General features: G+C 46.5%; 1 protein-coding gene across 1 annotated transcript in view; it reads right to left on the bottom strand.

Annotated features, from left to right (window-relative positions):
- Positions 1-3578: 3578 nt before the first annotated feature.
- The window catches only part of trpc6b (transient receptor potential cation channel, subfamily C, member 6b), a 60271-nt gene continuing 36886 nt past the window's right edge, over positions 3579-26963 (bottom strand). The window contains exons 5-11 of the mRNA XM_038962130.1: positions 23199-23426; positions 18193-18457; positions 13565-13760; positions 8753-8971; positions 7170-7226; positions 6943-7018; positions 3579-3730 (exon numbers count right to left, since the gene is read on the bottom strand). Coding sequence (XP_038818058.1) covers positions 3579-3730; positions 6943-7018; positions 7170-7226; positions 8753-8971; positions 13565-13760; positions 18193-18457; positions 23199-23426 — 1193 coding nt within the window. The remainder of the gene's footprint in view (positions 3731-6942; positions 7019-7169; positions 7227-8752; positions 8972-13564; positions 13761-18192; positions 18458-23198; positions 23427-26963) is intronic.

The following is a 26963-nucleotide window of genomic DNA, read 5'->3' as shown; positions in this document are numbered from 1 at the left end:
CCATTGGATGAATCCCGGAACATATTCCAGTCTGTGCTAGCAAAACAGCTAGCAACGCGTCATCTGACCACTATCTGGTACTTCCTGCTTTAGTTTTTGCTTGAAAGCAGGAATCAGGATGATAGAATTATGGTCAGATATGCCAAATGGAGGGAGAGCTTTGTATGTCTCTCTATGTGTGGAGTAAAGGTGGTGTAGAGTTTTTTTCCCCCTCTGGTTGCACATTTAACATGCTGATAGAAATTAAGTAAAACAGATTTAAGTTTCCCTGCATTAAAGCCCCCGGCCACTAGGAGCGCCGCCTCTGGATGAGCATTTTCTTGTTTGCTTATGGCCATATACAGCTGGTTGAGTGCAGTCTTAGTGCCAGCATCGGTTTGTGTTGTGTGGTGGATGAATCAGAATTAGTTGGGTAACATAGATAATTAAGATGTCTTATCTGCATAATATGCTTATGTGATATACTTGTTATTAGAATGTATCCCTTTGGACTTTGGAGTTGGCAGTTGTACTTCTTCCTTCAGCTGGGGCTCAGTCACTTGGGGCCCAGAGAGGGGAGAGGTCAGGCTTGTCTTTTACATGTCTCTGGTGCAGAATATCAGACAGGGAAGAGGACAGGATGGAACATGGTTTTCATATGTGAATGTGTCTTTACCTATTCTGAAAACCATGTGAAGGGATGGCGTGATTAAGGGGGAACAAATTACTTGTCTCCACAATGTCTGTGCGCAAGTCACTCCCTCCTTTGGCATTTGGGGGAGGTGTATGGCAGTGTCTGGAACCATTGTTTGTTCCCTCTGATGTTGCACTTATCCTGGGACTCACTCCCCTCAGTGAGCTTGTCCAGAAGTGCAGTCAAGAAGGGGTTTTACTTGAGATGGGGGTATCTAGAGTTGACAATTGAGTTATGCCATTGGATGAGTTGGTGGTTTTGTGCTATGAAGTACCAGGAACGAGATTAGAACCTCGTTTTAGGGACCAAACTGAACTATAATTTATAGCAAATGCTATCTGGCTACGGGATACTCCTTTCTCATTATAAAGTCTTCCTTTGTGAACTGTTCCTAATATCTGTGGTTTGTTATGTGGTTAGGGGGGTGGATCTTTGCTATAAAAGATCTCAGTAGCCATTGTGTTGTCACTCTCAACGGTTCATTAGAAATAGGGAATCGTTGAAAGTCATTGCTAATGCAAAGCTCTTATTATTAAAGATGTAGTTTAAGTATAACTCTGACTGGTGTGTGAAGTTTGTCTCTCCTCATTTGGTAATACAGAAATTAACTACCACAGTTGGTAAATAGATGGCTACGCATAATATAGATGTGAACTCTCTTGGTAGATAGTGTGGTCTACAGCTTATCATGGGGTATTCTACCTCAGGCGAGCAATACTCAAGACTTCTTTAATATTAGACATTGCGCACCAGCAGACAAATAGACACACACCCCGTTCCTCGTCTTACCAGACGTAGCTGAGCTGTCCTGCCAATGCACTGAGAAGCCAGCCAGCTCTATATTATCTGTGTCGTCGCTCAGCCACGTCTCGGTGACACATAAGATAATACTATTTTTAATGTCCCGTTGGTAGGATAGTCCTAATCGTAGATCTTCCAGTTTGTTTTCCAATGATTGCACGTTGGCCAACAATGTGGAGGGAAGTGGTGGTTTACGTCTTTTCTTTCGGATGACGGGGATTTGGGCCTTTTCTCGACAAAGCAGTATATCCTTCGTGCCGGACTCATTAAAGTTCGAGGTGAGTAATGGCTGTTCTGATGTCCAGAAGCTCTTTTCGGTCATAAGAGATGGTAGCAGCAACTTTATGTACAAAATAAGTTACAAACGATGCCAGAAAAACATACCAAATAGCATAGTTGGTTAGGAGCACGTAAAACATCCCCTCTGGTGGCATTATATTAATATGGTACAGTTGTCTTATTTTTTATGCTCATGTGTGAAGTGTATACTTTTGTTGCAAGGGTAGATTTGTTTAAGACTACCAAGAAACACTCTGTGTTAAAAATAGTTACCATAATGAGATACGAGTTTCAAGTTTCAAGTATACTTACCATATTATGGCTGCAAAATGACTACCGAAATGACTACCAAAATGACTTCCAAAATGTACCATGATGTATGTTTCTAACTGTCTTCCTTTGTCCTCCCCTAAAAAGTCCCGCCCCAACCCGAGAAAGGCCCTACCTCATCCCTTCCTGAATCACACCTCTTGCATCTTCATCACCTTTCTAACCTCTGAGTGCATGACACCCCACCGGTCCCTTACGTAGGTTCGCACTCCAGCCTAATGGTCATTATAGCTGACTTTCCTGGTGTTTCTTCATGTTCTACAGGACTCCCTTTATCCCTTTGTCTGAACAGATGTGTTAAGGCACCTCTGACCCAGGGCAGGTCCTTTAACTTTCACGGTTCTCCACGGTTCATTTACATACCTTTGTGAATTCAGTGAGAAAGTAATCCCATGTATTTTAGTTAGAATCTTTGCCAGTTTCTGGATATCAAGTCATCGATGAAAGAATATATATATATATATATATATATCTACATTTGTACATTGTTTTAAATTAATCCATGTGGGTGGTGCTTTAGGTTCATTTTCCAAACCCAGGAGATTACGGATCACTGAAACAGTCTGGCAGAACAGCTGCATTTAGAATCAGGACGTGTCACCAAACCCAGGAGATTACGGATCACTGAAACAGTCTGGCAGAACAGCTGCATTTAGAATCAGGACGTGTCACCAAACCCAGGAGATTACGGATCACTGAAACAGTCTGGCAGAGCATCTGCATTTAGAATCCTGTCAGGACGTGTCACCAAGAGCCAATCCAGAAATTCCCATTATGAGTTTCTGGATTACTCACCGAAAATAATTCATTCATTTGACCATTGCATTGAATAAACAGTGGTGATAATATTGTTTCTGGAGTCTACTGGGACATTGGGTATATCTCTTATACACTGAGTATACCAAACATTAAGAACACCTCCCTAATATTGAGTTGAACCCCCCCCCCCCCCCCCCCCCCAATTCTTTGCCCTCAGAACAGCCTCAATTCGTCGGGTCATGGACTCTACAAGGTGCCAAAAACGTTCCACAGGAATGCTGGTCCATGTTGACTCCAATGTTTTGTACTGTTGTCAAGTTGGCTGGATGTCCTTTGGGTGGTTGACCATTCTTGATACACATGGGAAACTGTTGAGTGTGAAAAACCCAGCAGCGTTGCAGTTCTTGACACAAACCGGTGCACCTGGCACCTACTACCATACCCTGTTCAAAGGCACTTAAATCTATTGTCTTGCCCCTTCACCCTCTGAATGGAACACATACACAATCCACGGCTCAATTGTCTCGAGGCTTAAAAATCCTTCTTTTAACCGGTCTCCACGCCTTCATCTACACTGATTGAAGTGGATTTATCAATAAGGGGTCATAACTTTCACCTGGACTCAGTCTATGTCATGGAAATAGGTATAATGTTTTATATGCTCAGCGTATATGGCTGGTGTTTGGCAGGTCTCCCAGTCTCCTGATCAGGTAACTCATCATAGATCCTATTAGATCTATATCTGACCCTGATGCCTCTGCTGCTCGGCAGGTATCTTCTCTCCCAGTCTCCGGATCAGCTCAGTTAACTCCTCCATATTGTGGTTCTTCTGCTCCAGGAGTTCGTAGCGTAAACTAGAGATGTCATGTTTAATCTCCTTCAGCTCTCCTGGGAGACAGAGAGGGGGGGAAGAGGTCAAAAATGAGGGGTACAGACTGCATTCATACATTTTTTGAATTGAATGAATTTATAGAATGGATTTATCCGATGTGGGAGAACTCAACAGCCTTTCTACCTATTCTAGATCTAGGCCCTCTGTTGCTTTATAAAACAGGTCATTTGGATCCTGATTGTCTACATCCAGCATCGTGCCTAAGAACAGCCCTCTGTCAGGCCACAACCCCTCAGTCCTAATTGCTTAAGCAGCCTAATACACAGTATACATGTAACAGTATAACTTTCGTCCCTCTCCTCGCCCCTACCTGGGCTCGACCCAGGGACCCTCTGCACACATCGACAACAGCCACCCTCGAAGCATCGTTACCCATCGCGCCACAAAAGCGGCGGCCCTTGCAGAGCAAGGGGAACCACTACTTCGAGGTCTCAGAGCGAGTGACGTCACCGATTGAAACGCTATTTAGCGCGCACCACCGCTAACTAGCTAGCCATTTCACATCGGTTACATACAGATTAGGGTAAAACAACTTCATCCATATGTAGCCAATTCCCCCTGCTAAGTATGCTACAGGACTATTTCATTCACTGTGTTGTTTGCCGATTTGTTTATGTTTGACTCTCCTACTCTCCTCAGCCAATCAGCAGGTGCCCACTCGCCCCACCCTCTGTGCATGAGCTGATCATGCAACCTCTGATTGGCTAAGAACATCTAGCTGGTTCTGCACTGGCTAGCCAGGCCCAATGCATGCTCTTCCATCATTATGGAACACTAGTCACTTCAATAATGTTTACATACTGCTTTACCCATTTCATATGTACAGTGCCTTCGGGAAAGGGTTCAGACCCCTTGACTTTTTCCACATTTTGTAACGTTACAGCCTTATTCTAAAACAGATTAAATAAAAAATAAATCCTCAGCAATCTACAAAAAATACCCCATAATGACATCACAATACCCCATAATGACATCACAATACCCCATAATGACATCACAATACCCCATAATGACATCACAATACCCCATAATGACGAAGTGACAGCAGGTTTTTAATAATTTTAGCAAATGTATTAAATATAAAACAACTGAAACAGAATTCAGACCCTTTACTATGAGACTCAACATTGAGCTCAGGTGCATCCTGTTTCCATTGATCATCCTTGAGATGTTTCTACAACTTGATTGGAGTCCACCTGTAAATTCAATTGATTGGACATGATTTGGAAGGTACACACCTGTCTATATAAGGTCCCACAGTTGACAATGCATATCAGAGCAAAAACCAAGCCATGAGGTTGAAGGAATTGTCCGTAGAGTTCAGAGACAGGATTGTGTCGAGGCACAGATCTGGGGAAGGGTACCAAAACATTTCTGCAGCATTGAAGGTCCCCAAGAACACATTGGCCTCCATCATTCTTAAATGGAAGAAGTTTGGAACCACCAAGACTCTTCCTAGAGCTGGCCCCCCGGCCAAATTGAGCAATCAGGGGAGAAGGGCCTTCGTCAGGGAGGTGACCTAGAACCTGATGGTCACTCTGACAGAGCTCCAGAGTTCCTCTGTAGAGATGGCAGAACCTTCCAGAAGGACAGTACTCCACAAATCAGGCCTTTGCTGTAAAGTAGCCAGACGAAAGCCACTCCTCAGTAAAAGGCACATGACAGCCCGCTTCGAGTTTGCCAAAAGGCACCAAAAGACTTTCAGACCATGAGAAATAAGATTCTCTGGTCTGATGAAACCAAGATTGAACTCTTTGGCCTGAATGCCAAGCGTCACGTCTAGAGGAAACCTGGCACCATCCCTACAGTGAAGCATGGTGGTGGCACCATCATGCTGTGGGGATGTTTTTCAGCGGCAGGGACTGGGAGACTAGTCAGGATCGAGGGAAAGATGAACGGAGCAAAGTACAGAGAGATCCTTGATGAGAACCTACTCCAGAGCGCTCAGGACCTCAGACTGGGGCGAAGGTTCACCTTCCAACAGGACAACAACCCTAAGCACACAGCCAAGACAATGCAGGAGTGGCAAGTCTCTGAATGTCCTTGAGTGGCCCAGCCAGAGGCCTGGACTTGAACCCGATCGAACATCTCTGGAGAGACCTGAAAATAGCTTGAGAGGATCTGCAGAGAAGAATGGAAAAACTCCCCAAATACAGGTGTGCCAAGCGTATTGTATGTAGATTGATTGTAAGGTTCTGTATTTACTTTCTTAGTCAACCTTGTGTTCTGTTTCGTTGTGTTCTTGAACGTAGCCCTGTCTTTCATTTCTGTTCATTGATTTCACCTGTGTTAGTTACTCACCTGTTCTCATCAGCTCCTTATTTAGTTCAGTTCATTCTGTTTGTGCCTTGGTGAGGTATTGTTCATTTTGACTCTACTAAGCCTTTTCCTAGCTCGTTTGTGAGAACCAGTTATAGCCTTCAGTCCTAGTTTTGATTCACCTGCTTTATCACTGTCACCTGCAGGTGCAGATCAGAGATCAGTCTATATATCACTGTCACCTGCCAGTGCAGATCAGAGATCAGTCTATATATCACTGGCACCTGCCAGTGCAGATCAGAGATCAGTCTATATATCACTGTCACCTGCAGGTGCAGATCAGAGATCAGTCTATATATCACTGTCACCTGCCAGTGCAGATCAGAGATCAGTCTATATATCACTGTCACCTGCCAGTGCAGATCAGAGATCAGTCTATATATCACTGTCACCTGCAGGTGCAGATCAGAGATCAGTCTATATATCACTGTCACCTGCCAGTGCAGATCAGAGATCAGTCTATATATCACTGTCACCTGCCAGTGCAGATCAGAGATCAGTCTATATATCACTGTCACCTGCAGGTGCAGATCAGAGATCAGTCTATATATCACTGTCACGACTTTAGCTATTGTAATTACTCTATTTCATTCCTGTTGCCTTTATTCATAGTATTATTTATTTCCCTATGCTGCGTTCATAGTATTACATGTTTATTTCCCTATGCTGCGTTCATAGTATTACATGTGTATTTCCCTATGCTGCGTTTATTGTACTCATGACTACTTTTTCTTCTATAAAACAGACCATTTCCATGATCATGACTCCTTGCAACAAAAAAAAGCCCTGTGTGTGTTAACTATTTGTGAGACTGCCTTAAAATCTCTCTGACCAGGAAAGGTGTTCAGTAGGTCACAAAACAGTCAAATAGGAGGGGTCTCCCTCATACCTTCATTCACTTCGTCACTGTCTTTATTGATCTGTGCTTGTATCACATATCTCTTGATGAGGCGTCTCATTATCTTCTGTGAAGTAGAAGGGGACAAAAAAGAGTAAAATACGATGATTGTATAAGCTTGTATAAAAATGAGTAAAGTATGCTATGCCTTATGGTGATGAAAACCTATGGAACTAAGCATTGTGACGTGAAAATACTACCTCTATAGGTCTACTTACCTGGTGCCGACTCGGACAAGCCAGACCTCCAGCAGTTGAATTCTTATGATGATCCAACTGGAGGTTCAGACACAATCAAACAATACTTCATTAATAAAGTGTAAATTCAACAATTTATCACAAAATAAAAACAAGGTAAAGCTGCACTTTTCCAACGGGACACTAGAGGGCTCAGTACACAACAAAGTAAATATAGAGAGTTTCCAATATTGATAATTATATTTAGTCCAGTACAACTTCTAATACGGGTCTAGGAAACCACAGTATAGAGCCAGGACACACATCTATCATTTTTCCCTTTTCACCTCCTCCATTTGCTTCTGAGGAGCAGCGGAGGTTACATGCCCTGTGTCCGGTACGAGCTTGACCATGTAAAATGAGCGGACCAGGGGTGTCAGTTTATCTAATCTGGCTCGTGGTAGAGTGTTTTGTAAGCAGCGTACATCTCTGTACGCTGTAGGCTGGATGACTCTGACAGTGTGTCCATATAGAGAACTTCATCCACAGGCTCAATTTCTACGAGAGAGAACAAGAGAGCGTGACAGAGAGAGGGCTAGGGACAGGGGACTAGGGACAGGGGGCTAGGGACAGGGGGCAAGGGACAGGGGACTAGGGACAGGGGACTAGGGACAGGGGGCTAGGGACAGGGGGCTAGGGACAGGGGACTAGGGACAGGGGGCTAGGGACAGGGGGCTAGGGACAGGGGGCTAGGGACAGGGGGCTAGGGACAGGGGGCTAGGGACAGGGGGCAAGGGACAGGGGGCTAGGGACAGGGGACTAGGGACAGGGGGCTAGGGACAGGGGGCTAGGGACAGGGGGCTAGGGACAGGGGGCAAGGGACAGGGGACTAGGGACAGGGGGCTAGGGACAGGGGGCTAGGGACAGGGGGCTAGGGACAGGGGACTAGGGACATGGGGCTAGGGACAGGGGGCTAGGGACAGGGGGCTAGGGACAGGGGGCTAGGGACAGGGGGCTAGGGACAGGGGGCTAGGGACAGGGGCTAGGGACAGGGGACTAGAGACAGGGGGCTAGGGACAGGGGGCTAGGGACAGGGGGCTAGGGACAGGGGGCTAGGGACAGGGGACTAGGGACAGGGGACTAGGGACAGGGGACTAGGGACATGGGGCTAGGGACAGGGGGCTAGGGACAGGGGACTAGGGACAGGGGGCTAGGGACAGGGGACTAGGGACAGGGGGCTAGGGACAGGGGGCTAGGGACAGGGGGCTAGGGACAGGGGCTAGGGACAGGGGCTAGGGACAGGGGACTAGGGACAGGGGGCTAGAGACAGGGGGCTAGGGACAGGGGGCTAGGGACAGGGGGCTAGGGACAGGGGGCTAGGGACAGGGGACTAGGGACAAGGTTATAAGGGATCATCTAAACCATAAATCAATAATGGTCAGACTATTTCCCACCAGTACGCTACTACCTACTTTGTGTGTGTGTGTGTGTGTGTGTGTGTGTGTGTGTGTGTGTGTGTGTGTGTGTGTGTGTGTGTGTGTGTGTGTGTGTGTGTGTGTGTGTGTGTGTGTGTGTGTGTGTGTGTGTGTGTGAGAGAGAGAGAGAGAGAGAGAGAGAAAGTGCACGATTGTGTGGTTCACCTTATTGAGCTCTGTATCCTCATTGTGACAGCTCTTGTGTCTGTTGAGAGCCTTCAGCATGAGGTCTCTTAGCCCCAGGACCAAGGCAATGATGGCCTTGGGACTGGGAACCAGGTTAAAGGGGACAGGTAATGTCCCACCTTCCTCAAAGTAGGAGAACCACAGCTTGGCACGGGCAAACTTCCACTCCACATCAGCATCATCCTGGGGAGAGGAGATGGGGGGGGGGGAGATGGGAGGAGGGGGAGGGGAGGAGAAGGGAGGATGAGTGGGAAGAAGAAAGAAGGGGAGGAGGGTGGAAGGGTGGGGAGGAAGAGGGGTAGGGAGGAGAAGGGAGGGGAGAGGAGACGAGGGGAGAGGAGGGGAGGGGAGGGGAGGAGAAGGGAGGGGAGAGGAGGGGAGGGGAGGGGAGGAGAAGGGAGGGGAGAGGAGAGGAGGGGAGGGGAGAGGAGAGGAGGGGAGGGGAGGGGAGGGGAGGGGAGAGGAGAGGAGAGGAGGGGGGGGGAGGAGAAGGGAGGGGAGAGGAGACGAGGGCAGGGGAGAGGAGGGGAGGGGAGGGGAAGGTAGGGGTTAATGCAGAGAACCTACAGTTATGATTATAGCTACTGTTCCCTGAAGGAGGGAAACGAGGTACAACACAGCAATGGAGACATAAAATCACACACAACCCTGGGGGACACAAGATGAAATGACCCACAGCAGACTACCCAGAGTTCCGACCTGACAGGAAAACCTGCGGTACCGGGTGTTTGCTAGCTGCCTAATGACCCTCTCCTGCCCCAGTCGAAAGCACCCAGCAGGTTACACTGGGAACAGTGACATCCAAGAGATAAAACCTTACAACAGTGTGTGGGGATGCCCAACTCACCTACCTCTCTTTAAACGAGGCCCAAGAAGCCGCAAGATCTCTGGTGGTGTGTGCACATTACCGTTAGGTAATTCCTGCCTTCTGCTGTCATATGTCAGACAAATAGCCTCGACAATCCAGTGGGAGAGACGCTGCTTACAAAACACTCTACCACCAGCCAGATTAGATAAACTGACACCCCTGGTCCGCTCATTTTACATGGTCAAGCTCGTACCGGACACAGGGCATGTAACCTCCGCTGCTCCTCAGAAGCAAATGGAGGAGGTGAAAAGGGAAAAAGCTGAAAATCTAGAGACTGTAGGACATAGTTATGACCTTAGGGGCGAAGGCCGCATTAGGACGCAACGTCACCTTAGAGTCGCCAAGGGTGAACTTCATACAAGTGGGGGTGAATGGATAATGCGTGGAGATCCCCAACGCGCTGAGCCGAGGCCAAAGACACGAGCAGGGTGGTCTTGTAGAAGAGGATCTTCAGATCCACAGACTCCATTGGTCCAAAAGGGGCCTCACACAGCACATCCAAAGCCAAAGCCAAAGCTGGCCTGACATGGCACACACCTTTTATAAACCGCACCTCCAGGGGATGAGTCCCTGGAGTGGCACCATCAGTTCCCACATGACACGCTGAAATAGCTCCCATATACACCTTCAGAGAACGAACCCCGCTTGAAAAGCACCTTTAAGAACATTAAAATGTCCACCAGAGGAAAGGAACAATTCCTTTATTTTGGCACCTGCCTTTTATTTCCATACGACCCTCTAGTTGTGTCCTCGCGGACTGTTTAGTAGCAATAACGTTCAGAGGTAAACCCCTTGCCGTCATATTGGATCTTTCAGGGCCCACTGATTCCAAATCTGCGACCAAGGTTGCGAGAGTTGCGTTGCCACGGGGCCTAAAAGGCGAATGATCTCCACAAACCAAGGTCGTTCGGGCCAACGGGGAGCCACAAGGATCAATGACAACTCGTCCCGACGCACCCTCTCCAGCGTGGAATGAATCAGGTCTGAGGCCACTGGTTCACGAGAGAATCCGTTCCCAACAGAGATCACATATGGAGTAAAACAGCCGACAATGCTCATTTTCTCAAGATCTGTCGGCCCTTGTCGGACATTTCCTATATCTGGGAAACCACCCAGGGGTGCAGCCGACTCCTCCCCTGGATTACATATCTGCACCGTGTTGAGGCGCCCGGGGAGATACGTCACCCGGAGCGAGGAAAAGTGTGTACTGCTCCACAGCAGGCCAAGGAGCAGGCCAAGGACAAGAGGAGGTGAGACCATACCCCTCCCTGTCTGTTGATATAGAAGCCATCAACCCCAATAGATCTAGTCATCGGCAAAAAACGCAATCCAGCCGAAATTGGGCCAAGCAAAGCCGAGAAACCGGTCTCCCTCTGCGGGGACAAGAATTCTCGACTGAGTCTAACTTGAGACCCAGAAACAGAATGCGCTGAGATGGAGGTAAACAGCTGCAGACACTGAACATGGGAAACCAGCCGAGAGGCAACGCCACCAGCTCCCTCGACTCCGCTACCACTTGCCAATCGTCCAGATAGTCCAATATCCGCATAGGCACGAGGGAAAGCCTGAAAGGGAGGAACCAAAAACTCGTAGTCTATAGCCTCGAAACGGAACCTCAGCAACTTCCTGTGAAGGGGATATTTGTTCACAGTATGCATCCTTCAGGTTGATGGAGGTGAACCAATCGCCCGGGTGCACTGACTGTAACAACCGGCTGTTCGTGAGCATTCTGAATTTGTAGATCCTGAGGTGTTCAGGGCACACAGGTCTAAAATTGGAATCAAAGTCCTGCCCCTTTTGAGGACTAAGAAATATCGGCTGAACCAGCTGTCCTGGGCTTCTCACATAGGAAACATTCTGATCACCTGCTTCTGGAGAAGGGAAGATATCTCCCTCATAACGAGAACAGTCGACCTAATGACGCTGTAAAAACATGGGGGACGCACAAGCAATTGTAGCCTGTACCCCGACGTCACTGTTTACAAAATCCAGGGCGACAAAAAAAATGAATCTTAACACTGTGGGGTAGAAACAATGTGTTTAAGTCTACTCTGATGTACCCTGACTGGCCCTGCCACTTTGGGGTACTGTTGTCACAGTGAATTAATTCATGCCTCAGGTTTATCTCCTGTGGAAGGCGGGGCTTCCAGTGAGGCACAGTGATCGTTGGCCCTGTCAAGCGTGACTCTAATGTTCTTCAGTAGAGGGCGCTAGCACAAACTCCACACAGCTGTGTTGCAGTGAGTTGACCAACTGAAAAGGGAACTGAGTATTTAGAAACAATCAACTCTAAAACAACAACAATCAGTTTTATAACATAATTCCAAGCTTCCGGCTTTCATAAATAACCGTTTCCCTTTACATCCATAATAATTGTCCAGAGGTAAATACTAAAAGCATTGAGTGGGAGAGCCATAGCAACCTGATTGATATGGATGGCAGCCAATGTTTGAATCCCAAATGACACATTCTTCCCTATATAGTGCACTACATTTGAGCCGGGCCCATATGGCTCTGGTCTAAAGTAGGACACTTTATAGAGAACAGGGTGCCATTTGGTACACGGCCAATACCAGATCCAAACATCCTAATGCGACCCAACGGTGGAGAAGCTGCGGCCTCTAAACTGGATGAGAGAGGATTTCACTTTCTCTTCCAACCCTGTAAGTAGCTGCAATTACCATCGCAACAGACAATAATTCATTGAATTCATTTTTACTCAGAAGACAGTATTAAACTAAATCATTCTACAATGACCTTATCTATGTAGCTCAAAGCATTTGTAATTACCCAGAAGTACTTGGGGTGCATCCCAAATGCTACCCTATTCCCTATATAGTGCACTACTTTAGACCAGAGCCCTATGAACCCTGGTAAAATGTAGTGCACTATAATGAGAATAGGGTACCATTTGGAACATGGCCTTGCCATGCCTCCTATTAACCCACAGCCTCCACAGTATCAGACAACCATATAGTAGATGGAAGCTGCAGTGCTGTATGGTGGCGCTTACATGTTATCTGATGGGAGATGAATTAACACAGCCAAGCATGCAGATGTAGCCTACAACAATATTTCTACAAAATGGTGGCTTCACAATGGAGCCATGATGATTAAAGGAGCATACAGAACCTGTTAAATAACTGGGTCTATTTGTGTGCCATTATTGTGTTGAATGTGGATTTGTATGCTCTAATAGTAAATAATATCCTTGTCCGAACCACAGTGGCTCATAGGAGCAGGAGCCTATCAGGATACAGCTTGATCTACCAGGACACCCCCTGGACAGGACACTAGTCTATCTCCTGTTACTGTAGTGAGGCAACTTGATGTACCAGGACACCCCCTGGACAGGACACCAGTCTGTCTCCTGTTTCTGTAGTGAGGCAACTTGATGTACCAGGACACCCCCTGGACAGGACACTAGTCTATCTCCTGTTTCTGTAGTGAGGCAACTTGATGTACCAGTACACCCTCTGGACAGGACACTAGTCTATCTCCTGTTTCTGTAGTGAGGCAACTTGATGTACCAGTACACCCTCTGGACAGGACACTAGTCTATCTCCTGTTTCTGTAGGGAGACAGCTTGATGTACAGTACACCCCCTGAACAGGACACTAGTCTATCTCCTGTTTCTGTAGTGATGCAGCTTGATGTACCAGTACACCCCCTGAACAGGACACTAGTCTATCTCCTGTTTCTGTAGTGAGGCAGCTTGATGTACCAGGACACCTACCTGAACCAGACATTAGTCTATCGCAGAGCCTTATAATAAATGGTCTACTAACTATACCCTGCAAATTCCTCATACAAGAGCAGTATAACATGTTAAGAAGTATCAAGACCAGGGCCTTATTACCTCTCTTTTCCCTAAGGGACAATCAATTATTAATTCATTCATTAGTTACCTCTATTTCCTGGAAGGAGTTATTGATCATGGCAATGAGCATGTTGAGCAGGACGATCACCATGGTGACGTTATAAACCCCATAAAGGATATAGCCGATATTCTCGATAAACTTATGGCCATTGTTGATCTTCACTGACTTGACTTCAGACAGGCCAAATATGGCCCAGAATAACGTCTTGAAGCTTTCCTCAATCCTGGAAGGAGCGAAAAGAGAAAGAGATCGGAGATCAGTGTATTAGACCTGGATCAGAATGTATTAGACCTGGATCAGAGTGTATTAGACCTGGATCAGAATGTATTAGACCTGGATCAGAGTGTATTAGACCTGGATCAGAATGTATTAGACCTGGATCAGAGTGTATTAGACCTGGATCAGAGTGTATTAGACCTGGATCAGAATGTGTTAGACCTGGATCAGAATGTGTTAGACCTGGATCAGAGTGTATTAGACCTGGATCAGAATGTGTTAGACCTGGATCAGAGTGTATTATAACTGGATCAGAATGTGTTAGACCTGGATCAGAATGTGTTAGACCTGGATCAGAGTGTATTATACCTGGATCAGAATGTGTTAGACCTGGATCAGAATGTGTTAGACCTGGATCAGAATGTGTTAGACCTGGATCAGAATGTGTTAGACCTGGATCAGAATGTGTTAGACCTGGATCAGAATGTATTAGACCTGGATCAGAGTGTGTTAGACTTGGATCAGAGTGTATTAGACCTGGATCAGAATGTGTTAGACCTGGATCAGAATGTGTTAGACTTGGATCAGAGTGTATTAGAACTGGATCAGAATGTGTTACACCTGGATCAGAGTGTATTATACCTGGATCAGAACAAGTTAGACATGGATCAGAGTGTATTAGAACTGGATCAGAATGTGTTACACCTGGATCAGAGTGTATTAGACCTGGATCAGAATGTGTTAGACCTGGATCCGAGTGTGTTAGACTTGGATCAGAGTGTATTAGACCTGGATCAGAATGTGTTAGACCTGGATCAGAATGTATTAGACCTGGATCAGAGTGTATTAGACCTGGATCAGAGTGTATTAGACCTGGATCAGAGTGTATTAGACCTGGATCAGAGTGTATTAGACCTGGATCAGAGTGTATTAGACCTGGATCAGAATGTGTTAGACCTGGATCAGAACAAGTTAGACATGGATCAGAGTGTATTATACCTGGATCAGAGTGTGTTAGACCTGGATCAGAACAAGTTAGACATGGATCAGAATGTATTAGACCTGGATCAGAGTGTATTAGACCTGGATCAGAATGTATTAGACCTGGATCAGAGTGTATTAGACCTGGATCAGAATGTATTAGACCTGGATCAGAGTGTATTAGACCTGGATCAGAATGTGTTAGACCTGGATCAGAGTGTATTATACCTGGATCAGAATGTGTTAGACCTGGATCAGAGTGTATTATACCTGGATCAGAGTGTATTAGACCTGGATCAGAATGTGTTAGACCTGGATCAGAACAAGTTAGACATGGATCAGAATGTATTAGACCTGGATCAGAGTGTATTAGACCTGGATCAGAATGTATTAGACCTGGATCAGAGTGTATTAGACCTGGATCAGAGTGTATTAGACCTGGATCAGAGTGTATTAGACCTGGATCAGAATGTGTTAGACCTGGATCAGAGTGTATTAGACCTGGATCAGAGTGTATTAGACCTGGATCAGAATGTGTTAGACCTGGATCAGAGTATTTAGACCTGGATCAGAATGTGTTAGACCTGGATCAGAGTGTATTAGACCTGGATCAGAATGTGTTAGACCTGGATCAGAGTGTATTATACCTGGATCAGAATGTATTAGACCTGGATCAGAATGTGTTAGACCTGGATCAGAATGTGTTAGACCTGGATCAGAGTGTATTATACCTGGATCAGAATGTGTTAGACCTGGATCAGAGTGTATTATACCTGGATCAGAGTGTATTAGACCTGGATCAGAATGTGTTAGACCTGGATCAGAACAAGTTAGACATGGATCAGAATGTATTAGACCTGGATCAGAATGTATTAGACCTGGATCAGAGTGTATTAGACCTGGATCAGAATGTATTAGACCTGGATCAGAATGTGTTAGACCTGGATCAGAATGTGTTAGACCTGGATCAGAGTGTATTAGAACTGGATCAGAATGTGTTAGACCTGGATCAGAATGTGTTAGACCTGGATCAGAATGTGTTAGACCTGGATCAGAGTGTATTAGAACTGGATCAGAATGTGTTAGACCTGGATCAGAACAAGTTAAACCTGGATCAGAATGTATTAGACCTGGATCAGAGTGTATTAGACCTGGATCAGAATGTGTTAGACCTGGATCAGAGTGTATTAGACCTGGATCAGAATGTGTTAGACCTGGATCAGAGTGTATTATACCTGGATCAGAACGTGTTAGACCTGGATCAGAACAAGTTAAACCTGGATCAGAATGTATTAGACCTGGATCAGAGTGTATTAGACCTGGATCAGAGTGTATTAGACCTGGATCAGAGTGTATTATACCTGGATCAGAGTGTGTTAGACCTGGATCAGAATGTGTTAGACCTGGATCAGAATGTGTTAGACCTGGATCAGAGTATTTAGAACTGGATCAGAATGTGTTAGACCTGGATCAGAATGTATTAGACCTGGATCAGAGTGTATTAGACCTGGATCAGAATGTGTTAGACCTGGATCAGAATGTGTTAGACCTGGATCAGAGTGTATTAGACCTGGATCAGAGTGTATTAGACCTGGATCAGAATGTATTAGACCTGGATCAGAATGTGTTAGACCTGGATCAGAATGTGTTAGACCTGGATCAGAGTGTATTAGAACTGGATCAGAATGTGTTACACCTGGATCAGAGTGTATTATACCTGGATCAGAACAAGTTAGACATGGATCAGAGTGTATTATACCTGGATCAGAGTGTATTATAAGCTGGAAGCATAAGTGAACTGTTAACAAAATATATGATTATGTATCAAACAAAGCTGAATACTTCTAGACTTGGAATCCATCTGTACACAAATACACAGTATATATTGATTAGATAAGTAGTCAACCCCCTGAATCAAAACATATTAGAATCACTTTTAACAGCTGGGAGTTTTTCTGGCTAAGTCTCCAAGAGCTTTCCACTCATGGATTGTGCAACATTTGGCCATTATTCTTTAAAAAAAATATTCAAGCTCTGTCAAATTGGTTGTTGATCATTGCTAGACAACCATGTTCAGGTCTTGCCATAGATTTTCAAGTAGATTTCAGTCAAAACTGTATCTCGGCCACTCAGGAACATTCCGTGTTGTCTTGGTAAGCAACTCCAGTGTAGATCTGGCCTTGTGTTTTAGGTTATTGTCCTGCTGAAAGGTGAATTAATCTCCCTGTGTCTGGTGGACCAGGTTTTCCTCTCTGATTTTGCCTGTGCTTAGCTCCATTCGGTTTCTTTTTTATCCTGAAAAACTCCCCAGTCCTTAACAATTACAAGCATACCCATAAACATGATGCAGCCACCACTACGCTTGAAAATATGGAGAGTGGTACTCAGTAATGTGTTGTATTGGATTTGCCCCTGTAACGCTCGTCTTCAGGTGAAAGAGAGGAGGACCAAGGCGCAGCGTGGTGAATGTTCATGATGTTGAATTTTAATGATTATCCAACAAAACAGAACACTGACAAAATACAAAAACAACAAAACGACGTGAACAGACCTGAACTTGAGAACATATAAACATGAACGCACGAACAGGAACAAACGAACGAAACAGTACCGTGTGGTGAACAAACACAGACACAGCAACAATCACCCACAAACAAACAGTGAGAACAGCCTGCCTTAATATGGTTCTCAATCAGAGGAAACGTAAAACACCTACCCCTGATTGAGAACCATATCAGGCTAATACAATGAACCCAACATAGAAACACATAACATAGAATGCCCACCCAGCTCACGTCCTGACCAACTAAACCATACTAAACAAAGGAAATAAGGTCAGGAACGTGACAGCCCCAAACATAACACTTTGTATTCAGTTCATTCTTTTGCCACATTTTTGCGGTATTACTTTACTGCCTTGTTGCAGACAGAATGCATATTTTGGGTAATTTTATTATGTGCAGGTTTCCTTCTTTTCCCTCTGTCAATTAGGTTAGTATTGTGGAGTAACTACAATATTCGTGATCCATCCTCAGTTTTCTCCTATCGCAGTTGATAAACTCTGTAACTGTTTTAAAGTCACCATTATCCTCACGGTGAAATCCCTGAGTGGTTTCCTTCCTCTCCTGCAACTGAGTTAGGAAGGATGCCTGTATATTTGTAGTGACTGGGTGTATTGATACACCATTCAAAGTGTAATTAATAACTTCACCACGATCAAGGGGATATGTAATGTCTGCTTTTTTTTTACCCATCTACCAATAGGTGCCCTTTTAAAGATTTTTGAAAACATAATTCCACTTTGACATTATGGGGTATTGTGTGTAGGCCAGATAAAAATATAAACGTAATACATTTTTAATTCAGGCTGTTAACATAACAAAATGTGGAAAAAGTCAAGGGCTCTGAATACTTTCCAACGTCACTGTATGTATCCCATTTCCTCCATAATTACTCACGTGGTGAAGGCGTCGTTCTGCTTGGCTCCCAGGTAGTAGGAGTAGAGATTGAACATTCCAAACATGAAGGCCACAAAAACCATGATGAAGATCACCATGAACTTGAAGATATCTTTCACCGTGCGTCCCAGAGATATCTGCAGTGGCCCGAAACTCTCATTAGCTGGGAGGATGTAGGCGATGCGAGAGAAGCTCAGTACCACAGCGATGGAATACAGACCCTCTGAGATGATCTGGGGGTCCGAGGGAACCCAGTTATTACGGGCTAGAGAGAGAGAGAGAGAGAAAGAGAGATACAGAGATTGCTGTATCATTCAGGACTTTTTCCATGGAGATGAGAAGTGTGGCTCAATCGCATGTTTAGGTAGACTGATCCCGTTGCCATCAGTTGGATGTGTCTTGTCTACATCCCATCACAGTGAAGGGATGGAGGTTCCCACACTGCTGTACTGAAATAGCAGAGCGGGATCACAGAGGTCAAAGACAGAACACTGACAATCACAGAGGGGCCATAATGCTGTAATCACTCTAACATATGTGACACCAGGAAATAGTTATTTAACATACAGTTGAAGTCGGAAGTTAACATACACTAAGGTTGGAGTCATTATAACTAGTTTTTTAACCACTCCACAAATGTCTTGATAACAAACTATAGTTTCGGCAAGTCGGTTAGGACATCTACTTTGTGCATGACAAGTCATTTTTCCAAGAATTGTTTACAGACAGATTATTTCACTTATAATTCACTGTATCACAATTCCAGTGGGTCAGAAGTTTACATACACTAAGTTGACTGTGCCTTTAAACAGCCTGGAAAATTCCAGAAAATGTAATGGCTTTAGAAGCTTCTGATAGGCTAATTGACATCATCTGAGTCAATTGGAGGTGTACCTTCAAACTCAGTGCCTCTTTGCTTGACATCATGGGAATATCAAAAGAAATCAGCCAAGACCTCAGAAAAAAATTGTAGACCTCCACAAGTCTGGTTCATCCTTGGGAGCAATTTTCAAAATCCTGAAAATACCACGTTCATCTGTACAAACAATAGTACACAAGTATAAACACCATGGGACCACGCAGCCGTCATACCGCTTGTCACGCCCTGACCTTAGTTGTCTATGTGTAGTTGCATGTCAGCACTCGTTGTAATTAGCTTCACGTTAATTTTGTTATTTGTTTAGTGTTCTTCAATTATGAAAGAATGTATTCACATCACGCTGCGCCTTGGTCTCCTCACTACAACAAACGTGACAGAATAACCCACCAAAAACGGACCAAGCAGCGTGGTAAGAGGGAGCAGGAGAGAGTTGGACATGGGAAGAAATCCTGGACGGCATGGGACCCTGGGCACAGACAGGAGAATATCGCCGTCCTAAAGAGGAGCTGGAGGCAGCGAAGGCGGAGCGGCGACGCTACGAGGAGTTGGCTCAACGAGGCGTGCACGAGAGGCAGCCCCATAATTTTTTGGGGGGGGCGGCACACGGGGAGTGTGGCAGAGTCAGGTTGGAGACCTGAGCCAACTCCCCGTGCTTACTGTGGCGAGCATGTGACTGGTCAGGCCCCGTGCTATGGTGTCCCCAGTGCGCACTCATAGCCCGGTGCGCTATATTCCAGCTCCTCGCATCCACCGGGCTAGAGTGGGCATCCAGCCAGGATGGATGGTGCCAGCTCAGCGCATCTGGTCTCCAGTGCGTCTCCTCGGCCCGGGTTATCCTCCGCCAGCTCTACGCACTGTGTCTCCAGTGCGTCTGCACAGCCCAGTGCGTCCTGTGCCTGCGCCCCGCACGTGCCGGGCCAAAGTCACCATCCAGCCAGGATGGGTTGTGCAGGCTCTTAGCTCGAGACTTCCAGTGTGCCTCCACGGCCCAGTGTATCCAGTGCCTCGGCCAAGGACAAGGCCTCCTGTATGTCTCCCCAGCCTGGTGAGGCCTGTGCCTCGGCCAATAACTAACCCTCCTGTATGTCTCCCCAGCCTGGTGAGTCCTGTGCCTGCTCCCAGAGCCAGGCCTCCTGTGTGTCTCTCCACTCCAGTGATGATCCATGGCACGAAGCCTCCAGTGATGATCCATGGCACGAAGCCTCCAGTGATGATCCATGGCACGAAGCCTCCAGTGATGATCCATGGCACGAAGCCTCCAGTGATGATCCATGGCACGAAGCCTCCAGTGATGATCCATGGCACGAAGCCTCCAGAGATGACCCATGGCACAAAGCCTCCAGTGATGATCCATGGCACGAAGCCTCCAGTGATGATCCAGGGCAAGAAGCCTCCAGGGGTGAGACAGGGCACGAAGCCTCTAACGAGGGCCCCCAGTCCGGAGCCTCCAGCGACGGTCTCCAGCCCGGATCCTCCAGAGACGCTCTCCAGTCCGGAGCCTCCAGAGACGCCCTCCAGTCCGGAGCCTCCAGAGACGCCCTCCAGTCCGGAGCCTCCAGAGACGCCCTCCAGTCCGGAGCCTCCAGAGTTGCTCTCCAGTCCGGAGCCTCCGGCGACGATCCCCAGTCCGGAGCCTCCGGCGACGATCCCCAGTCCGGAGCCTCCGGCGACGATCCCCAGTCCGGAGCCTCCGGCGACGATCCCCAGTCCGGAGCCTCCGGCGACGATCCCCAGTCCGGAGCCTCCGGCGACGATCCCCAGTCCGGGGCTTCCGGCGACGATCCCCAGTCCGGGGCCTCCGGCGACGATCCCCAGTCCGGAGCCTCCGGCGACGATCCCCAGTCCGGGGCCTCCGGCGACGATCCCCAGTCCGGGGCTTCCGGCGACGATCCCCAGTCCGGGGCCTCCGGCGACGATCCCCAGTCCGGGGCCTCCGGCGACGATCCCCAGTCCGGGGCCTCCGGCGACGATCCCCAGTCCGGGGCCTCCGGCGACGATCCCCAGTCCGGAGCCTCCGGTGACGGTCCCCAGCCCGGGGTCTCCGGCGATGAGCCAGGGTTCAGCTCTACAAAGGCGGAGGGACCAGTGTAAAGATGGGGGGCGGCGTCCAGAACCAGAGCCGCCACCGAGGGTAGATGCCCACTCGGACCCTCCCCTATAAGTTCAGGTTTGCGGTCGGGAGTCCGCACCTTTATGGGGGGGTACTGTCACACCCTGACCTTAGTTGTCTATATGTGGTTGCATGTCAGCACTCGTTGTAATTAGCTTCACGTTCATTTTGTTAGTTTGTTTAGTGTTCTTCAATTATTAAAGAAGAATGTATTCACATCACGCTGCACCTTGGTCTCCTCACTACAACGAACGTGACACCACTCAGGAAGGAGACGTGTTCTGTCTCCTAGAGATGAACGTACTTTGGTGCGAACGGTGTAAATCAATCCCAGAACAACAGCAAAGGACCTTGTGAAGATTCTGGAGGAAACCGGTACAAAAGTATCTATATCCACAGTAAAACGAGTCCTATATCAACCTAACCTGAAAGGCCACTCAGCAAGGAAGAAGCCACTGCTCCAAAACCGCCATAAAAAAGCCAGACTACGGTTTGCAAATGCACATTGGGACAAAGATCGTACTTTTTGGAGAAATGTCCTCTGGTCTGATGAAATAAAAATAGAACTGTTTGGCCATAATGACTATCGTTATGTTTGGAGAAAAAAGGGGGAGGCTTGCAAGCCGAAGACACCATCCCAACCGTGAAGCACGGGGGTGGGCAGCATCATGTTGTGTGGGTGCTTTGCTGCAGGAGGGACTGGTGCACTTCACAAAATATATGGCTTCATGAGGCAGGAAAATTATGCGGATATATTGAAGCAACATCTCAAGACATCAGTCAGGAAGTTAAAGCTTGGTCGCAAATGGTTTTTCCAAATGGACAATGACCGCAAGCACACTTCCAAAGTTGTGGCAAAATGTGATGAAAGAAATAATGATTTATTCCAGTTTTTCTCTCTCTACATTTCACATTCTTACAATAAAGTGGTGATCCTAACTGACCTAAGACAGGGAATTGTTACTAGGATTAAATGTCAGGAATTGTGAAAAACTGCGTTGAAATGTATTTGGCTAAGGTGTATGTAAACTTCCGACTTCAACTGTACACACTATGTCTACTTGGATGGGGCAAACGGAGCATGGGCAGCAGCGTGTAGCATTTTCCTTTTCATTGGTCATGAAGTGACCGATATCTCCAGCACCTGATATGTTCTGCAGCTTTTGTCTGGGAAAAGGTGCCTTTTTAATGTATTCTACTGTCATGAATAACATTCACTGTGATATTTTTTAGCTTGGGTGCCGGTTTCGTTCGGTTTGGCTTGACAATGAGCAATGGAGTTGGCAAGAGCACAATTTGATCAGGGACCAGGCTAGCTGGCAACAAACGGATCAGGGACCAGGCTAGCTGGCAACAAACGGATCAGGGATCAGGCTAGCTGGCAACAAACAGATCAGGGACCAGGCTAGCTGGCAACAACCAGATCAGGGACCAGGCTAGCTGGCAATTAACAGATCAGGGACCAGGCTAGCTGGCAATTAACAGATCAGGGATCCTGGGACCAGGGGGATCCTGGGACCATCTCTGGGACCAGGGGCCAGCTGGAGAACTATGTCTCTAGGGCCAGCTGGATAACTCTGTCTCTGGGGCCAGCTGGAGTACTCTGTCTCTGGGGCCAGCTGGAGTACTCTGTCTCTGGGACCAGCTGGAGTACTCTGTCTCTGGGACCAGCTGGAGTACTCTGTCTCTGGGACCAGCTGGAGTACTCTGTCTCTGGGGCCAGCTGGACTACTCTGTCTCTGGGGCCAGCTGGACTACTCTGTCTCTGGGGCCAGCTGGACTACTCTGTCTCTGGGGCCAGCTGGACTACTCTGTCTCTGGGGGCAGCTGGACTACTCTGTCTCTGGGGCCAGCTGGACTACTCTGTCTCTGGGACCAGCTGGAGTACTCTGTCTCTGGGACCAGCTGGACTACTCTGTCTCTGGGACCAGCTGGACTACTCTGTCTCTGGGGCCAGCTGGAGAACTCTGTCTCTGGGACCAGGGTAATGTTGGACAGGTTTCTGTCTGCACTCACCCAGTCTGTAGTACTCTATCTCTGGGACCAGGGTAATGTTGGACAGGTTGGTATAGTGCTTGTTGACGTAGCTCTGTGCTGCATACGCATGCCAGAACGCCATAAATCTAGTGATGAAGGATGTCACGAAAAGGCTCAGCATTCCAAAGTCTAGAAGATTCCATGTCTCCGAAAGATATTCCCGAGCCCCCTGGGACCAGATCTCCTTACACTCAGCCCAGACCATTCCTGGAAGAAGAGAGAGAAAACAACCACATGTTAGAAAGACACATCTGCCTCCCAAATGGCACCCTATGTATAGTGCACTACTTTGAACCAGGACCCATAGAGCTCTAAATGGCACCCTATGTATAGTGCACTACTTTGGACCAGGACCCATAGAGCTCTAAATGGCACCCTGTGTATAGTGCACTACTTTGGACCAGGACCCATAGAGCTCTAAATGGCACCCTATGTATAGTGCACTACTTTGGACCAGGGCCCATTGAGCTCTAAATGGCACCCTATGTATAGTGCACTACTTTGGACAAGGGCCCATTGAGCTCTCCCTCTCCCTCAGGGATCTGGTCAAAATGAATGCATTATGTATGGGATAGGCTACCATGTGGGAGGAAGATATTGACTTTAATTTTTCCTCTAATACGAACAGACTCATGTGGTGCCAGTATATACGAACAGACTCATGTGGTGCCAGTATATACGAACAGACTCATGTGGTGCCAGTATATAAGAACAGACTCATGTGGTGCCAGTATATACGAACAGACTCATGTGGTGCCAGTATATAAGAACAGACTCATGTGGTGCCAGTATATACGAAAGGATTAATGTGGTGCCAGTATATAAGATCAGACTAATGTGGTGCCAGTATATAAGATCAGATTAATGTGGTGCCAGTATATAAGATCAGATTAATGTGGTGCCAGTATAGAATAACAGACTCATGTGGTGCCAGTATATAAGAACAGACTCATGTGGTGCCAGTATATAAGAACAGACTAATGTGGTGCCAGTATATAAGATCAGACTAATGTGGTGCCAGTATATAAGAACAGACTCATGTGGTGCCAGTATATAAGATCAGACTAATGTGGTGCCAGTATAGAAGAACAGATTAATGTGGTCTCAGTATATAAGATCAGACTCATGTGGTGCCAGTATATAAGAATAGACTAATGTGGTGCCAGTATATAAGAACAGACTCATGTGGTGCCAGTATATAAGAACAGATTAATGTGGTGCCAGTATATAAGAACAGACTAATGTGGTGCCAGTATATAAGAACAGACTAATGTGGTGCCAGTATATAAGAACAGACTCATGTGGTGCCAGTATATAAGAACAGACTCATGTGGTGCCAGTATATAAGAACAGACTAATGTGGTGCCAGTATATAAGAACAGACTAATGTGGTGCCAGTATATAAGAACAGACTAATGTGGTGCCAGTATATAAGAACAGACTAATGTGGTGCCAGTATATAAGATCAGACTCATGTGGTGCCAGTATATAAGAACAGACTAATGTGGTGCCAGTATATAAGAACAGACTAATGTGGTGCCAGTATATAAGAACAGACTCGTGTGGTGCCAGTATATAAGAACAGACTCATGTGGTGCCAGTATATAAGAACAGACTAATGTGGTGCCAGTATATAAGAACAGACTCATGTGGTGCCAGTATATACGAACAGACTAATGTGGTGCCAGTATATAAGAACAGACTCATGTGGTGCCAGTATATAAGAACAGACTCATGTGGTGCCAGTATATAAGAACAGACTCATGTGGTGCCAGTATATAAGAACAGACTCATGTGGTGCCAGTATATAAGAACAGACTCATGTGGTGCCAGTATATAAGAACAGACTCATGTGGTGCCAGTATATAAGAACAGACTCATGTGGTGCCAGTATATAAGAACAGACTCATGTGGTGCCAGTATATAAGAACAGACTAATGTGGTGCCAGTATATAAGAACAGACTAATGTGGTGCCAGTATATAAGATCAGACTCATGTGGTGCCAGTATATAAGAACAGACTCATGTGGTGCCAGTATATAAGAACAGACTAATGTGGTGCCAGTATATAAGAACAGACTAATGTGGTGCCAGTATATAAGAACAGATTAATGTGGTGCCAGTATATAAGAACAGACTAATGTGGTGCCAGTATATAAGAACAGACTCATGTGGTGCCAGTATATAAGAACAGACTAATGTGGTGCCAGTATATAAGAACAGACTAATGTGGTGCCAGTATATAAGAACAGACTTATGTGGTGCCAGTATATACGAACAGACTAATGTGGTGCCAGTATATAAGAACAGACTAATGTGGTGCCAGTATATAAGAACAGACTAATGTGGTGCCAGTATATAAGAACAGACTCATGTGGTGCCAGTATATAAGAACAGACTAATGTGGTGCCAGTATATAAGAACAGACTCATGTGGTGCCAGTATATAAGAACAGACTCATGTGGTGCCAGTATATAAGAACAGACTAATGTGGTGCCAGTATATAAGAACAGACTAATGTGGTGCCAGTATATAAGAACAGACTAATGTGGTGCCAGTATATAAGAACAGACTAATGTGGTGCCAGTATATAAGAACAGACTAATGTGGTGCCAGTATATAAGAACAGACTAATGTGGTGCCAGTATATGTATCCCACATTTGGCATATTATATTCACTCTGCTATTGCCATCAGAAAACGTAAGACACTCAAGATTAGCAGCATGAGTTGGAATGAGCTGGAGAGAAGAAGAGAGAACAGCAGCATGAGTTGGAATGAGCTGGAGAGAAGAAGAGAGAACAGCAGTATGGATTGGAATGAGCTGGAGAGAAGAAGAGAGAACAGCAGTATAGATTGGAATGAGCTGGAGAGAAGAAGAGAGAACAGCAGTATGGGTTGGAATGAGCTGGAGAGAAGAAGAGAGAACAGCAGCATGGGTTGGAATGAGCTGGAGAGAAGAAGAGAGAACAGCAGCACTGGTTGGAATGAGCTGGAGAGAAGAAGAGATGACAGCAGCATGGGTTGGAATGAGCTGGAGAGAAGAAGAGAGAACAGCAGCATGGGTTGGAATGAGCTGGAGAGAAGAAGAGAGAACAGCAGTATGGGTTGGAATGAGCTGGAGAGAAGAAGAGAGCGCAGCAGCATGGATTGGAATGAGCTGGAGAGAAGAAGAGAGAACAGCAGCATGGGTTGGAATGAGCTGGAGAGAAGAAGAGATGACAGCAGCATGGGTTGGAATGAGCTGGAGAGAAGAAGAGAGAACAGCAGCATGGGTTGGAATGAGCTGGAGAGAAGAAGAGAGAACAGCAGCATGGATTGGAATGAGCTGGAGAGAAGAAGAGATGACAGCAGCATGGGTTGGAATGAGCTGGAGAGAAGAAGAGAGAACAGCAGTATGGGTTGGAATGAGCTGGAGAGAAGAAGAGAGAACAGCAGCATGGGTTGGAATGAGCTGGAGAGAAGAAGAGACACCAGCAGCATGGGTTGGAATGAGCTGGAGAGAAGAAGAGAGAACAGCAGTATGGGTTGGAATGAGCTGGAGAGAAGAAGAGAGAACAGCAGCATGGGTTGGAATGAGCTGGAGAGAAGAAGAGAGAACAGCAGTATAGGTTGGAATGAGCTGGAGAGAAGAAAGAAGAGAGAACAGCAGCAGGGGTTGGAATGAGCTGGAGAGAAGAAGAGAGAACAGCAGCATGGGTTGGAATGAGCTGGAGAGAAGAAGAGATGACAGCAGCATGGGTTG

Source organism: Salvelinus namaycush, chromosome 23 (assembly GCF_016432855.1).
Source record: "Salvelinus namaycush isolate Seneca chromosome 23, SaNama_1.0, whole genome shotgun sequence".
Classification (NCBI taxonomy): domain Eukaryota; kingdom Metazoa; phylum Chordata; class Actinopteri; order Salmoniformes; family Salmonidae; genus Salvelinus; species Salvelinus namaycush.
Note: the sequence above shows the minus strand (reverse complement) of the source record. Positions and strands in the feature narration are given on the sequence as shown.